The sequence below is a fragment of the Amphiura filiformis genome, chromosome 20 (genome assembly GCF_039555335.1).
Source record: "Amphiura filiformis chromosome 20, Afil_fr2py, whole genome shotgun sequence".
Classification (NCBI taxonomy): Eukaryota; Metazoa; Echinodermata; class Ophiuroidea; order Amphilepidida; family Amphiuridae; genus Amphiura; species Amphiura filiformis.
In genome coordinates, this window is record NC_092647.1 from 40,776,809 (window position 1) to 40,795,085 (window position 18,277).

General features: G+C 35.2%; 1 protein-coding gene across 1 annotated transcript; it reads left to right on the forward strand.

Moving 5' to 3' along the window:
• The first annotated feature begins 1,362 nt into the window (after nucleotides 1-1,362).
• On the forward strand, nucleotides 1,363-18,057 carry LOC140142320 (solute carrier family 49 member 4-like). Its single transcript, XM_072164289.1, has 13 exons — nucleotides 1,363-1,390; nucleotides 2,078-2,482; nucleotides 3,410-3,520; nucleotides 3,659-3,749; nucleotides 4,592-4,798; nucleotides 9,903-9,955; nucleotides 10,081-10,149; nucleotides 11,192-11,321; nucleotides 12,121-12,232; nucleotides 12,907-12,974; nucleotides 16,457-16,575; nucleotides 16,752-16,934; nucleotides 17,715-18,057. The coding sequence occupies exons 1-13, from the start codon at nucleotides 1,363-1,365 to the stop codon at nucleotides 17,831-17,833; spliced, it is 1,695 nt and encodes a 564-aa protein (XP_072020390.1). The 3' UTR covers nucleotides 17,834-18,057.
• The last annotated feature ends 220 nt before the right edge of the window (nucleotides 18,058-18,277 follow it).

An 18,277-nucleotide genomic window follows, 5' to 3' on the forward strand; every position in this document is an offset into this window, starting at 1 on the left:
TATGTGTAGCTTTACATCATTCACGAAATGAAAAGCAAGTTTCAATTTATGGAGCTTGATATGTGTTATGGTTGTTTAAGGCAACCACTTAACCTTGACAGTCATTTTAGAAATATAAGAAATTACATAAAAATAGTTGTGTGCATCTGAAGAAGAATTCAAATACTAAGTATTGACTGGGCCTCAAGGAAGAACAGATGATTAATTGTGTTTTCAACTGATTGAGTGTCCCAGGTTAAAGAAGAAATAAAACAAACAAACAAACAAGGTTATTTTTTAGTTGTTGCGGTGCCTAAGAGATCACCACAGATGAACTACCTTACACCTGTCCCCATCATGATGACACGGGCAGACTTTACATGGATAACACACTTCCAACCTTGAACATATCTCCGAGGCTGGCTGGGATGGGAGAGGACTTGTAAATTATTTGACACAATAAAAATGATAACATGATGCGTGAGACCTGTTGAGCTAAAGGTGCATAATGTTGAATTTCATAGAGCCTATTGAATAAGAATCATGCCCTTTTCGCACTGCTAACATAAGTTTGTGAAGAAATCTTAACATTTTCAAAGCGTCACCTTGGTAACAAAAACCAGTAATATTAATATATAAGTCCTCTAGATTGTGGCTAACAGATTTAAAGCCCACGAGTTATAACGAAAGCTGCTACCAAGTTTCGAGAACACCTGATGTATCACTGCTGACATTGGCAGGTATTCGCAAAGTAAATTTTCTTGAAAGAATCCGGTTTATAGTCCGAACATTTCGAAATTTCAATTGCAACTACAATTTTAGCCAATAATTTAAAATGACATTAGTCAAAAAGCCCTTTGATAATTTTATGACCCCACCTCTATTTTTGTTAACAAAAATATAACCCCACATATTTGGGACCTCCTCATCCAAAGAAATTGACAGTTCGATATAAACAGCATTCCTATATATACAACCACACGTCTCTGTTGGTTTGTTCACCATTCACCTCTAGTTCTCCTGTGCTTGGTTCAATATTGTCTAAATCTAAAATACGAGTAGCATAACAAAGTACTGACTATAAGTTTATATACCAGGACAATGGCACGCATGCACAACAGAGTCGAAATCTGGACTACTTTAAGATAATCAAATAAAAGATATCGATGAAGACCTCTCATGACCGGAGCTTGTCAATAAATTGATAAACCAAAGCCAGTTCAAAGGTCGATTTTCGTAAACAAAACACAGTTTAAAGGTTGTAACGTGTTTATTTACAAAACGACAATAAGTTTGGAAAAACGAAGATTATATTTTGAAGAGTGATTTCAGTATGCCAGAACAATGTGAATACAAACGTTAAATAATACTGAAATAGAAAAAATGGATCCCCTTCTAACGACTATTGAAGGTATGTAGTATTTACAATAAACTACCACTTACCATATATGCAGGATTTTTTTTATGGTGTATCTTCTTATGCATCTCATGTAAGGGTTCTATTGTGCGATGCGTGATTCTTTTCTTTCCAGTGGCGTAGCCAGGGTCAAGAATGAATGTCTCTTCCTTGTTTTCCTACTCAAGGGAAAGAATAAACCACACGTGCAGGATAGAGCTCGTATATCACTTCTTGGGCAACGGGTTGGGCAACTCCAAACGTAATATTTTGGATATTTGGGCGACGAAATCTGCAATGTGTAAAGGTCAAGTTACATGAACATGGAGCTAGGAGAAGGAGAAATACTATTTTGAGAAGAAGGTATAGTAAGAGCAAGGAAATACATCCAAATGCAAAAACAGTAAGTGTATGTTATCACACGAGTTGGGCGCAGCCCAACGAGTGTGATAACACACTTATACATTGGTTACAAACATATATCAACTTGTACCCCCTCATTATCACTGTAATTGATGTTATGTCTCGAAAATCAGAACATTATTCACAGGTGGTCTGATAACACACTTATACATTGGTTACAAACATATATCAACTGATATCAACTTGACAGGTGGTCTGATAACACACTTATACATTGGTTACAAACATATATAAACTTGTACCCCCTCATTATCACTGTAATTGATGTTATATTCACAGGTGGTCTGACAGTTCTGTGTGTTCCCTGTCGTGTGCTCCCAACTATTATCATTGCTGGACTGGATGTTATGATATCAGATATATTCCCTCCACTTTCAGCACACTCTTTGAGTGAATTTCCTCCGTTCATATCACAAAACACCGCATACCAATGTATAAATAGGCATATAATTGAAAGAAACACTAATTTCTTTTTACGTGTAGAGGATAACGAAGCGGAGTATGATGACGACCCCTATATCCAATCAACCTATGGGACCATAAACCAGCAGACATCTTCGTGTATGAGGAAGACTAAGGAGTTCATTGTATACAAAAGACGCTGGTATATTTTGGCTTTATTTTCTGTTGCCGCGGCAACGCAGACGGCATTGTGGAACACGTGGGGACCAATAGCAGATACAGGTACGTGAACTTGTACTTGAAATATGAACAAGAATGTAAGAATTAAAGGTTTCAACTCTTTGCACTCCTTTACTGACCATGTTTAGTTAATCATCTTTTCCGGAGACGTGATTTTACACACAAAATGTCCGACGATATAACGACAACTCAGAAACAAGTCTGAAACAAGTCAAGGAAACTTGTCTGAATATGAAAGTTGACGTTCGAATCCGCGATGAATGACTGCTGATTTACTTGTAAAACAAAAGGATCTCATAGGCCTACTTGTCTCTTCAGGAGATAATTATAAGCACAAGTTCTCAGTGAACTCCCACTCTTCTGTATAGGGGTGTGTATGGGGGAATATATCAGTGTTGTAATCGTAAGTTATATTTTTGTAAGGCTATCCCGAGACATGAAAGAGCACATTACTATCAAACTTGCTTTACATGCACACACATTTTAATGATAGCCTACAACAGTGACAGATGTTCGATGCAGCTAGTGGTGCTTACGTTGGGGTGTGCCCCATTTATGTGTTTAGTGGGTGTGGGTGGAGGGGTGGGTCTATGGGGTGTGTTTGTGCGTTCATTTATCATCACGGGTATTATTTTTTATTATCCGAAGACAGGGAAGAGCACCTTACTATCAAATTTGCTATACGCACATCAAAATATTATACATGTTATTAAGAGAACATTGAAAGAGGTTTCGGGAATTTGTGCATCGTGTGTTAGGATTGGTGGGGTGTGTGTATGTGTCGAGGTGTATGTTTGGCTATGTCGGGGTGAGTCGGGGTGTGTCTATGGTGTGCAAAATACATTTTAGGCAATATGTTACTATATAGAGATCAAATATTATGTTTATGAGTAAAGGAAATTTACATCGTGGACAAGTGAAACATTAAGTTTTTGTAAGTAATGGTTGGTACTGGGTTTTTTTTCACAGTTAAAGCTGTTCTGGGCTGGACTGATGCAGACATAGCTTTGCTTACCATTTGGGGCGGCGTTGTTTTCGCCGTGACTGTTATACCATTCAGTACTTTCATGGACTCACTAGGCAAGTGTTACTGCCGAACGCTTACAATTATATTTAATAGTGTATTTGGTTGTTTCCTATGTTTTAAAAGGATAAAAATGATTATTAAAACAATTTATACCCGTTCTTATTATTTTGTTTTGCCTTTGATATATTTAGGATTGCGACGGATGTTCTTGCTAGCTCAGACGATGTCGTTGCTAGGTGTTGGTGTTAGATGTCTGCCAGTTGGAGTACATAATCTCAAATAGTAAGATCATACATGAAGGTGGTAATTACATGATTGGAGGTCTATTATAAGGCACATACTCTGAATTTTAGTCTTCTAAGTACATTATTTTTACAAATGAAGAGCTTATTTCCAAACCGTGTTAAGTCCACAACCACATGTTTCTCAATTACTTGTGTGATACAATCACAATTACTTTGTTTGACATTAGCAACAATGAGTTGTACCATCAACAAGCCATCATTTACCACAACAATTCTGGTAAACAATATGCAGACTATTGTTCTCATTTGGGAATCAAAGGCCTCACACAGTATTGTTACTGTGCATCCATCCACTGTTTGCTTTGTAATGGTGCATCCAACTGAAATTATAATATCTATAGCATCACAACCCATTGCAATATCGCACAGGTAACGCGGAAACATGTGTTTGTGGACTTAACACGGTTTGGAAATTTAAAGCTCTTCAAATATAGTTTGATAATTGGTTATACCATAAGGATGGAAGCCAACAATCCATGTTAATTACTATGTCATAATACCTGAAAAGGCCAACTTGAACATACTAGTACGTCGCAACACAAGTGTGCGTTGGGGTGCGTATGGGTACGCATGGGAAGTGAGTATCTTTATGAACTCCTACTTGTGTTGTTATACCGCTGTAAATATTTTATGTCGGTTTAAATTGACGTATATAGACATCAACAAAATTGTAATGCGACATAAGAGTGAGTGCGTGGGGTATGTGCGGTGCGCTTTACCTTGCGTGTTTGTGCGTATTTGTATATTACCAACGTTTGAGGTGAATCAAAACTGATGACATAGGCTTACTTTTGTTTTCATTGCTTTTTGTCCTCGCAGCACAGCCAATGCGGGTCAATTTCTTATAGCAATAGGTGGGCCTGTTCTTATGTCAGGTCCGCCTCTTCTATCAGCACAATGGTTCCCACCAAATCAACGCACTACAGCAACAGCCATATCATCATCTGCCCCTGCGCTAGGTGTTGCCGTCTCATTTCTTTTCGGACCAGCTATTGTAAATGAGATCAAAACTACTAATTACACAGAGTAAGTGCCCTCATATCGGACATAGATAATAGTTTTGACTTATAAGTAAATACAAAACAAAAAAAAACAAAAAAACAAAAAAACAAAAAAAAAACAAAACAACCCGGACAAAACAAAACAAAATCGTAGAGTTCCTTATCCGCATCCGAACTGAATCGTGGCCCTGAAGAGAGCTGTTGTGGCACACTTGTTCTGCATGCAAAGCCATTGTAAATGAGATAAAAACTACTAATTATACAGAGTAAGTTCTCTCATATCGGACTTAAAGAATACTTATAAGTAAAAAACAAAACAAAGAAACAAACCAAAAATAAAACAAAAACAAAATAACCCAGACAAAACAAAACAAAATCGTAGAGCTCCTTATCCGCCTCCGAACTAAATTGTGGCTCTGAAAAGAGCTGTTGTGGCACACTTGTTCTGCACGCAACATGCGTTTGTTTGTGAAAATCAATCAAGTAACACAAATCATTTTGACACAATCGATATTGATTTATTTAGAGATGAAATCAAAACTCGACCGCCAGTTGACCGACGGTTACCGGCGGTTGAACCGCGTTCTATTGTTTAGAACAATAGAAACCGGTTCCAACCGGACGAAACTGCACGGAACCGGCGGTCGACCACCGGTCGAGTTTTGATTTCATCCCTTATTCCTTGTTGATTTATTATTGCTCATTTGAAAGAGTCGATGGTCAAAATATTAATTTATTATCACATATTTTACAGACGAGAAAAGAGCAAATATGAATATCACCCAGCATGAATATTTAAGTGCAATATCAGATATTTATTTAGTAGGGTTGGCCACGGTCAAAAAATTTTTTCTTGCTGAGGTGAAAGGATTTTGGTTGGAGGTTACGAAAATGCATTTCGAAAATTCAGCTGAAGTCCGTTGCTATGGCAACGGCCCGATTTGTGTTTTTTACAATTTTCGCCTATTTTGGAGCTAAAAAAGTGAAAATTGCCCTTAAAAGGACGCCTTGTTGCCTTAATATACAAGTTGGTATTTAAAAATAAATTGTATCATAAAAAAGCCCCATCCTTGTTCTATCTACAAACGAAGTTGTGTTTAGAGATTCGTTTTCTAAATATCGATTTCGGGCCTGGCAACACTGCAAGTTTTTCAAATTTGAAAAATGCCATTTTTACCGATTTTGGCGATATGAAAAATTAACTTTCGCGCTCACCTAGGATTTTGTCGTTATGGTTATTGGTAGAACATACCTTGCCCCCAACATATATAATAAGAACAGCTTGGGGAAATTTATTTCTCTAAGGAAGGTGTTGCCAGAAAACATACATTTTGTAAAAATTCAAAATTCTCATAAAAAGAAAATTTGCTGCATTTTGCCCTAGATTCAGCACATGTGATGTAATGAGTTGTATGTAGAGTCAGTTTATCATCATGGTCAACTATTCTGAATGTTTCGAAACAATAAATGAAGTTCAATTTTAATGCGGTGTTGCCAGATGCCCAAAATTATGAAAGCTACCTTACGCCAAATAGCCCAAATAAGTCTAAGTTTTCATGTATGAATCTAGTCAATCCAGTCAAATCACAGTCTATTATTATAAATCATTTTATTATAATTTTCACCTGTTTTGAATGTTTGGAAACAAAAAAGTTCATCATACAGTGTTGCCAGATGCCAAAAAGTAGGAAAGGTACAATTCTGGTTTACCCTGTGCACCCTGTGGTTTTAATACCATTTTTGGTTTACTGTGCGCACTCTATTTCCATAAACAGATAAAAGGACATTTTTTTTTTTTTTGCCCTGAATTTAGTACATGTGATGTAATGAATTGTATGTAGAGTCACATTATCACCATGGACAACTATTCTCTATGTTTCGAAACTTTAACTTGCAGTGTTGCCAGATGTATTAACTATGAAAAATAGGACCAGTTTTTATGTATGATAAACAATTTCTTTGATGATGCATCTAAAATACAATTACATTATAATAAATTATGATAATTATGACCCCTTAAACTATTTGTTTAAACTGAAACACTGGGGACCGTTCACAAACACTGTTAGGGGGGCCTGATGCAAAAAGGGGGGCTGAAAATTTTTGACCCTCCTAAGGGGGGGGCCTGAAAAAAATGACCAGAAATTTTCCTGGGAAAATTGAATTTATATGCTTTTCTATGGGGTTGACCCATAATTTTCATGTCAAAAAGGGGGGGCATTGACATTTTTGAGGTCTGTAAAGGGGGGGGCCGAAAAATTTTCGCGATGAATTTTTTTGGCATCATGCCCCCCTTACAAGTGTTTGTGAACGGTCCCCTGTTTTCGGACGAAAATTTGTATGTTGTTACAAGGAATTCAAAATAATTTTATCATCAAGGGACCCACATAGAGGAATACGACATCGATCGTGATCCAATCTGCATTCAGAATGAAATGACCTTCTAAAATGAAACGACCTTGACCAGATATTTTTCTTAATTTCTTGGTTAACTTAAAACGTATTAAAAACGCCAAATTACAGTCACAAAATTGATAATATTAGTAAATCACCAAAGCGAATGGTAACAAAGGTATGCGGAAACGAACTGCATTATCAATAACAAAGTATGTGCCCAACGATTTGTCTTTGGCATGTCGCTTTTTTGAAATATCACCAAAAATGTTAAATTTTGGGAAAAACGCTCCAAAATTTAAAACAAACACGAACCTTCCACAAAAAAAACCATAATTATTCACACTCGGCGGCCCAGCCACTACCTGCTGCTGTGATTTGGAGGTAACTTGTTGCTTCCCTCTTCAGATACCTGCACTTCAAGTATACCCCACGCCTGTACATCAAGAATGTCTTGTGAAACTCAAACTTATGTTCTGGGAACACTTTTTGATCAAATACCTGGTCATATAATCATGAAATTGGAACACTGGTAAAGAGTGTGCGTGTATTGAAAAGATTTGATTGGCCAATTTCTTTTCCAACTTTTCAGCAATATCTGAAATGAAAATGAAAATTGGCGATACTGAGGACTTATATTGTTTGTAAACATTTTTACTGGAAAGTTTATGTCAATGTTAAAGTGGTTAAGGGAACTGGAATGAGCGTTTTGAGCGTTTCGACAGCATTTTTTGTGGGACATGAGAGCACATCAGACATATTGAATTGTATTCTGAATACGAAGAATGTCTTTCTGATATCAAATAATTTTCATTTTATGAAATTCACGATATAATACAAATTTTATGACAAATTATTAAAATTTGATATTTTTCACATTTGGAGATATAACAGCCCTCGAAGTAAATTTTATAAATTTAATGATATAGTCTTAAAGTGTATGTAGCTGGCAGGAAAAGCCGACGATCAATTGAAAATTTTGACCTTTCATATTGAAGATATGGATGTTTTTTCCCAAAAGACCTATTTTTTTGGTGTTTTGGGAAAAAAAATCCATATCTTCAATATGAAAGGTCAAAATTTTCAATTGATTGTCGGCTTTTCATCCCACCTACATACACTTTAGGTAGAAATCATCAGATTTATAAAGTTTACTTTGAGTACTGTTAAATATCAAAAATATCAATTTTTAATAATTTGCCATAAAATGTGTATTACATTGCGAATTTCAAAAAATGTAAATTATTTGATATCAGGAGGCCATTCTTCGTATTCAGAATGCAATTCAATATGTCTGATGTGCTCTAATGTCCCACAATAAATACTGTCCAAACGTTCATACCCCTTCCCTTAAGTAAAGTACAAGGTTTAAAAAGCTCATGTATGGTGTATTGTTTACAAAATCCTCCTATGTCTGCTAGTATTTGGCATCTGGCAACACTATGTTAAACATTCACAACTGACAGACAGATAAGTTAACATGGTTAAAGGGGTCATATCGTAATTTATTATAAATTAATTGTATTTTAGATGCATCATCAAAGAAATTGTTTATCATACATAAAAACTTGTCATATTTTTTTATAGTTTAGGCATCTGGCAACCCTGCATTTAAATTAAAGTTTCGAAACATAGAATAGTTGTCCATGATGATAATGTGACTCTACATACAATTCATTACATCACATGTACTAAATTCGGGGCAAATTAAAAAAAATCCTTTTATGAAAATATGGTGCCCAGGGTTAACCAGAATTGTATATATTGAAAACACAGAGTACACAGGGTAAACCAGAATTTTACATATCTTTTCTACTTTTTGGCATCTGGCAACACTGTATGATGAACTTTTTTGTTTCCAAACATTCATAACAGGTGAAATTATGATAAAATGATTTATAATAATAGACCGTGATTTAACTGGATTGACTAGATTCATACATGAAAACTTAGACCTATTTGGGCTCTTTGGCGTAATGTAGCTTTCATAATTTTGGGCATCTGGCAACACCGCATTAAAATTAAACTTCATTTATTGTTTCGAAACATTCAGAATAGTTGACCATGATGATAAACTGACTCTACATACAACTCATTACATCACATGTGCTAAATCTAGGGCAAAATGCAGCAAATTTTCTTTTTATGAGAATTTTGAATTTTTACAAAATGTATGTTTTTCTGGCAACACCTTCCTTAGAGAAATAAATTTCCCCAAGCTTTTCTTATTAGATATGTTGGGGGCAAGGTATGTTCTACCAAAAACCATAACGACAAAATCCTAGGTGAGCGCAAAAGTATTTTTTTCGTATCGCCAAAATCGGTAAAAAATGGCATTTTTCAAATTTGAAAAACTTGCAGTGTTGCCAGGCCCGAAATCGATATTTAAAAAACGAATCTCTAAACACAACTTCGTTTGTAGATAGAACAAGGATGGGGCTTTTTTATGATACCATATATTTTTAAATACCAACTTGTATATTAAGGCAACGAGGCGCCCTTTTAAGGGCAATTTTCACTTTTTAGCTCCAAAATAGGCGAAAATTGTAAAAACACAAATCGGGCCGTTGCCATGGCAACGGACTTCAGCTGAATTTTCGAAATGCATTTTGTAACCTCCAACCAAAGTCCTTTCACCTCAGCAAGAAACATTTTTTTGACCGTGGCCAACCCTACTAAATAAATATCTGATATTGCACTTAAGTAATATTACACAATCATTATTCATTTTACAGTATTTTACCTGCCAATTTAACAACTAGTCCAACAGTGGAATTATTCGAACAAGGTAATTTTGTCAATGTCAAATAAGCCTTTACTTCATAGAACGATTTTTGGTCATACGAATGCTTGCGTCACTAGTGGTGTATAGGTAATATATTTATATAATTTATTGGGTATTATTTCTTACAGATTTTACAGAGTCAAATTCAACAGTTACGTCTGATCACATACGAGAAATTTACACATTACTTTACATAGGTAAGCATACACAGTGCGTAAGATCAGTGACATCTGCAAAATTCAAGTTAATAGCCTCAGTTTGTTTTGAGGTGTAGGTTAGAGGAGAGCATGACCTAGCGGTGCTTGCACTCAAAAATTGAAACAAAGAAAGCTGACACACGAGGGTAATGATTTGGGTTCTGTGAAGGATATCTCAATGCTTGATAAAAGGGGATTCATTTTCTTCCCGTGTGCATGATTTTCTGGGGAAGGTGGAAACGCCCCAAACTTTCGTATTGATAATTATTGGTTTTATCTCAAGAAGCGTAATACTGACCTATAATAGAAGGGCGATGTTCAGTTTGGATTTCGCCCTACTATTGTGTCCGCTCTTCAAAAATGCTTCTGGAAATATAATAATGTGATTATTTGCTTCCTTGACTCATTTCGTAAGACCTAAGTATTAAAAGATGTTAAGAAGAACACTTAAGTTACAGTTTTTTAGTTAAAGGAAGTCTCCGGCAATCACAACATTATGCCTTATATGTAAGAAAAATAATTATCAAGCACGAATCACGCGGTTTTATTCAAAACAAACTCATAGTAACCATAAAAACGAATAAAAACATCCGTCTCTCAACACGCGATATTCAAAATATTCCCGGGCGCTGAAATTGTCCAGCGCAATGACGTCCCAGTAATACAATGAAGGCCGACGACAAATGAGCACAAATAACCATTACGTCATTGCACTTAAACAATTTCGGCGCGGGAAATATGAATATTGCGTGTTGAGAGCCGACTGTTTTTATTCGTTTTTATGGTCAATATGAGTTTGTTTTAAATAAAACCATGTGATTCATGCTTGATAATTATTTTGCTAACATATAAGGCATATTGTTATGATTGCCGGAGACCCCCTTTAATTTGCTCAACCGGGAAAATATGGCTCCTATTCTACTCAATATTTACAAACAAGCAAACCACAACAATTCTGCCAATCCAATCAATCTCAACAGAAATATAATAATACCTAATAATTTAATAATTATTTTTACGTTCGTGTTTGAATGTTTTTCAGATTTAATATGGCTGGCATGTCAGTTTTTTATTGCTTGTATATATTTTCCTTCTAAACCCCCAACGCCTCCAAGTTTATCAGCGGATAAAGAGAGAGAAAACTTCTGGAATGGCGTTAAATATCTTATAAGGTGAGCTGCACATGAAAATTTTGTGTTTTGTGCAATGGGTATTTCCAGAAAAACAAAATGCACACCCCTATAGAATAAAGTTCAGATTTCTGGACTTTTTGTCCAGTCATGGTTGTTGGAAATCCAGACTTTTAAACTGTTCAAATGCAGCAAAAAATAGTTCAAAATCGAGAATCTGCCATTTGAGAGGCTCATTGTGACAATTCTGTGGTTTTTCATTCATTTAAGGGTGTACTACACCCCTGCCCAATTTTGTGCCTATTTTTGCATTTTTCTCAAAAATTAAAGCGCATTGGGGACAAGTAAGAGATTTATATAATAGGGGCAAGGACTACAACTACTGCACTGGAAATTTTATTTCAGCACAGACAACAGTTGTGGAGTTACAGTCAAAAATGAGGGAAAACCAATATTTGATCAATAAATCAAGAACTACTTGCTTTGAGTTGCTGAATTTTCAGTACAGTAGTTGTAGTCCTTGCCCCTATAATATACATAGCCTATCTTACTTGTCACCAATGTGCTATAATTTTTGAGAAAAATGCAAAAATAGGCACAAAATTGACCAGGGGTGTAGTACCCCCTTAATTGCATTTTAAAGCTTTTCCAGTAATATTGGCAACTGAAATTTCAGACGTTTTCAGAAAGCAAACTTGGAAATTCATACATTTCTTTTATTGAAAAGTTACTCCTCTATAAAGGGTATGTGCACTTTTCCATTTGAATATATGTAAATTTCTAATTTAAATGATAATTTTATTAAGATAATTACGTATAATGCTCTATCTTGCCATTTCAGGAGCCAGTATTTTTGGATTCCAGGCCTTGCATTCAGTGTGAGTCTTGGTGTATTCAATGCATGGATCACACAGGTTGACACAATGTTTCAACACACAGTACAGGTTGGTCAGGTATGTAGACCTACGCAGGAATAAGAAGTAACATTGTAACAACGCCAATTAATAAATATCTCGAGGAAGAAAAATTGTAAATTTTCTATTTGATTAAATAATAAAGGCTGCATGGGACCTTATTATTTTGATCTCAAATACTGTTTTATAAAAATGGCAAGTGTTTCGTATTTTTTGCAGACTTGATCATGTTGATACTTGATACCCGGGGGGGTACTCAGTACAAATGACCATACGGGGACGTGCCGCAAACATGGGTAGCATTTTCGGCCTTCTGGTATATCAATGACCCTTTTTCAAAGCCTATTTTGGTATATGAATGGGTCTTTTTTCAAAATTTTCTCAATTTTTTCGAAAAACAGCCCATTTTTTCCTTAGGCCTTATCTAGCAAAATTTTTCAAAATTTTCCCAAAATTTTGGGAAATTTTGTAAAAACTAAGACAATTTTGGTTAAATTCGGCCGAAAATTTTGACTTTTGGTATATCAATGGGTCCAAATTTCTTGAAAAATTGGTATATTTATGGGTCCACTTCCAAAATCTCAGCGCACGTCCCTACCAAAACCAAACTTGAGTACCCCCCGGGACTTGATAGTGGTTCATAATTTTTATAATTGCAAATTATAAATTACCGGTTCTCCTTCAGCTTCTGTTACTGAATTTCATTTTAACAGAAAACTGTAGGATGGATAGGGTTTTTCACAAACATCGCTAGTGCCTGTGGTGGACTTCTAGCAGGAAGGTAACTATCAGAGAAACGATCAAAAGGCGTCGAATGACGTCAAAAATGATGTTGTGAATCACTTGCAGAGCTTGGAATCATGTTAACCCTGATTCATAAAAATAATCTAATAACAAATTAAGTAGTCACCAAAATATTCGATGTTGAACACTGTTTTCGTTATAAAATTAAAACACATTTGTCAGAAGATGAAAATGACTTGAAACCAATTAAACGAATTCTTGTTGAAATCGAATACCGTAAAACCCCGTCTACAAGTATACAAGTGTACTTCTGATGAAGCTACATTTATCCAGGCGCCATTATGGAGTTTGAGCAATTGAAATACGGATCCAAGCATATACAAACAAGTATTATTTTAAGACCAATCTAATGTATTGGTATATTTACGCTTGCTTCGAATTAATTTAGCTTTCATAAAAAACACTATATATGCGTGTTGACGTCGAATAAAAAACTATTCAATTCGCTGAATATATTTTTCCAAATGTGCAGTAGCTTTGAAGTTATATGTGATTAAACAAAGATGACCACTTCGACCTATTTTCAGTGATTCACTACGACTAAAGCATTTGGTTTACTCGAGTTAGCCTAGCGCGCTTTTCAAAAGAAGCTAAAAGAAGTACAGTGCTTGCACTTGAAATTCAAAGGTATAATAAAAGGCAGTTCGCACGTATAAATGTAGTTAGTTAAAGGAGTATTTCGTGATCCTAGCATCCTCTATTTATGTCATTTTTCATTAGATATCCACGAAAAAAACCTATTCCCAAAATTTCAGTTGATTCCGATTTTGCGTTTGCGAGTTGCATGATTATGTGTATTACACTGCTCCATAGACAATGCATTGTAATTTCGTTCTGGTATACCAGAACGAAATTTATATTTTGGGTTTTGGATTATGTAAAACGTTTTAATAACATTAAAATGTCGGGTTATATAAAGGTCATGAAATCGTTTTAAAACGTTTTGTATGAAAACACACTACAACAATATTTTTAAAATGTTTTCAAAATGTCATTGTAAACTATTTTTGCAGACATTTTTGGCGAAATATTTTATCAACACTTAAATAACATTATGTTAAAATATTTGCACCCAGCAAAAAAAGACACAGAAATGTTCTTAAAATGTTTTTTACAAAACGTTTTAATAACATTTAAATGTCGGGTTATATAAAGGTCGTGAAAACATTTTAAAAACGTTGTTGTAAATATTTTGGGCAAACATTTTTTGCAAAATATTTTTTCAACCCCCAAATAACATTCTGTTTAGAATGATTTGTACTAAGTTTTCACAAATGTTTTTGGAATGTTATTAAAACGTTTTTATATCCTTTTAAAACATTTGTGTTTGCTGTGCAGTAAATTACCAACAAATGTTATATACCATGTTTATACCATTAATGAACCCTTTATATAACCCGACATTTAAACGTTTTCTGACAACCTTTTATAACCTTTTGCGAATGATGTCGAAAACGTATTGTGTTTGCTGGGCAGTTACTGAAAAGTGGTTAAAATGGAACCCGACATGCCTGCGTCTGAAAATAGGGTAACTTTTAAATTATAGCTTTATCGGATTGTGGTCAGCGGGCCTTTTGGTCAGCGGGCCTTTTAACATCGCGGATTAATATAATATACAGGGTGTATCAAAATGGTTGGTACCCATCACCTTCCAGTTATTATGGATACAACTACCACAGCAAAATGCAACATAGGACCTATTATGTTATGAAAGGTCATAAAACTATAAATCCCGGGCATTTCAAGAGGATCCAATGTTGCATATTGAAAAAGCAGGCTTGTCAACAAACACCAAAAACAATGGGTACCAAACATTTTGATACAGCCTGTATTTTATTTTGTGAATTGTCCTGTGGCATCTCGCATTAAGATGCATCACAAATTAGTATGATATTGAACATCCAAGCAGTGAATTAAAGGGCTCTGGTATGAACGTTTCGACAGTATTTTTTGTGGGACATGAGAGCACATCAGACCAGAGAAGATGAGAAAAGAGGAGATCGCTCGAACATATAATCCGATTACCCACAGTTAACCTCTATTCACTTTTCTTTGTTTGGGGTACTTGAAACACCACTTGAAACTTCCTTTGTGGTAATCTGTTCATCCGCCACACGCTCGTCTGATTTGGTAGTTCTCTCCAGTGGAGAAAATATTCCACACACGGAAGTACATCGTTAAAGTCCCAATTTTGCAGTCAAATCATGCTTTTTTTGTAAAAAAAAAATAATACTAACCAGGGTGACCATGATTTTTAAACGAGTGAAGAAGCATTATATATATTGCAACTCCCATTAAAAAAAGCAAAAAAATTGTTAAGTTATGGAAAGTCAAGCATAATTAATTTTCCAGTCAAATTAATATAAGGTCAAAGGAAAAGAAATTTAAATGATAACTATTTGAATATTTGCGGCAGTTTACGGAAACATAAAACCAGTGTAATCAGTAATTCAAACTCGTGTCAGTTTCTCCATATACTCCTGTTTTGTGTCCAAACGTGTCCAAAAATGCTATTTGGATCCAAAATGTGGGTCTTTTTCACAGGGATCTCGGGTCAAACTTAGCAGCCAGTCATGCCAAACAATACAGAAATTATATTTCGCGGTCAACTGACGTAACAAATTGATATCCGGGCATGCGTCGTTTAGAGCTAGACAGTCGTGACTCGCAAAGCCACTTATCGTATTAGTTGATCAATCGGATTAGATCATTGTTTCCATCAATAGGCGGATGCACACATTATTTATTTGATGTGGGCAGCAAGCGACCTCCTCTTTTATCATCTTCTCTGATCAGACATATCAAATTGAATTCTGAATACGAAGAATGTCGATCTGATATCAAATAATTTTGAATTTTTGAAATTCGCGATAAAATACAAATTTTATGACAAATTATTAAAATTTGATATTTTTAAAATTTTTGATATTTAACAGTCCTCGAAGTAAACTTTCTAAATCTAATGATATGTACTTAAAGTGTATGTAGCTGGGATGAAAAGCCGACGATCAATTGAAAATTTTGACCTTTCATATTGAAGATAATTATACATTTTTTCCCAAAAAAGACCTGATATTTTTTGGTGTTTGGGGGAAAAAATTCATATCTTCAATACGAAAGGTCAAAATTTTCAATTGATCGTCGGCTTTTCATCCCAGCTACATACTGGTACACTTTAAGTATATATCATTAGATTTATAAAGTTTACTTCGAGGACTGTTAAATATCAAAAATATCAGTTTTTAATCATTTCCCATAAAATTTGTATTATAGGCCTATCACGAATTTCAAAAAATCTAAATTATTTGATATCATCAGGACATTCTTCATATTCAGAATGCAAATCGATATGTCTGATGTGCTCTCATGTCCCACAAAAAATACTGTCCAAACGTTCATACCCCACCCATTAAGAGAGTATTTTCCCCGGACCCCGGTGTATTTTCTTGTCACATACAGGTGTGTTGATTTTCTAGGCGGGAAAATGAAATTAGTTTTGTTGACACTTACATCGATGGGTATTCTTTGCTTCGTTTGGTTTGTTCTTTTATGTTATGGAGTTATACAGTTTAACTTGGGTAAGTGCCCGGGTAAGTGAACGCTGAAAATGCAAATTTTAAAAGGGTGTCTTTCATGATTTTAGCTGTAATATTTGGATGAATGCTCACATGCAGTACTCCATGCAGTACTTAAATTAAATTATCGACACACAATTCATTTGTTTACAATACATTATTATTTTCCTTCTCTTCAGCCAGTTTGTACATATCTTGCGTATCTTACGGTCTCTTACTCAATTCAGCAATGCCGATTTACTTTGAAATGACAGTAGAAGGCGTGTATCCTGTAGCAGAGGGTATAGCAACAGGATCTATTAATTGGCTATATAATCTGACTGGACTTATATTCTTGTTTGTTATGCTCATTCCTGATATAGGTATAGTATAAACTATAAACCCCTCCCAAACACGCACCCACGATGCATCCTAGTGATTCTTCATTGGGATCAACTAGAATTTTGGCTATTAACTCAAAAGTAGCACCCGCGCTGACAACTTGGAAATTGACCCTTGACCTGCTACAGCACATAACTTCTGAACCATAGTTATTCTGGGTAGAAAATAAATTGTTAGGATCCTTGGGAATAGAATAATAATTTGATAGTGGTAGGGGGCCTATACCTATTGGAACACTTATTTTTGTACCCCCTGTATAACCATACGGGGTCATTTATTTCATAATGCTCAAGGGTGCCCCAGTGGCACCCGACAGATTATGAGTCAGGAGGTATAAGAGATAAAGAAAACATTAAAAAACGCTACTTTTAGTGTTTGGGCTTTAAGGCACGATATTATATTGTATTATCAAGATTATTGTAAAATATACACCGTTTTTAATTATTTAGCTCCATCCGCTCCATTTTATTTTCCAAATGTATGATATATATGTAATTCGAAGATAAAGTGAAAAATAACGCGACCAGCAATGTTGGAAGCAATCACTGGCAATTACATTTTGTAGCATTGGTCTGAAGAGGTTAAGTTTAAATATGCGTTCCCCCAAATTGAGTCTGTGAAAGAGTTTTGAAGGCGGGCAGGACTCTGGCATGCTGTGTAGGGAGCGAAGTATTTTGACTCAACGTATTACATCTTGTCATACATGTATTTAGTTTAACTCTTAACATGCTCATCTTAACAATGTTTCTCTTCCTTTTCAGGTGTTTTATGGATGAACTGGGCAGTGTTAGGAGCAATATTAGTCACAATTCCCCTACTTGCTGTTTACAAGGAACAAAATAAAAGACTGCAGGTGGACACACATAAAGAAACAATGTAACATCATATCGCTTGGTTCAAGTATTCAACCCAATAATTTAGTGCTGCTTATGAACGAAAGAGATGTCAGTCACTTCAGCCAGAAATTACTAAAAAAAGATGAAATGACAGACAAAATTTGAAATTTACACGCATAAGCATTCAAATTACAGTGTATTATGGAGTCAAAGTCATCGTAATCCCAAGCCAGAATGTTTAGGCATTTGGCATAATTTAGATCCGGGAAATGCATTGAAAGGGAGCTCAGAGAGTTATCACTCCTTAGGCCCGGTGGGTTCGGTCCTTAGGCTGCGCTTTTTAAAATATGTGAGGATCACTACCCGATTCCAGAAAAATACAGCACTAACTTTTTTTAAATATTATCTTGCTTTGCCAAATGAAACATAGATAATCCTAATCCTTTAGTTAGTTTTAACTGCCTTAAAAGTCAAATTTTAATATTTGT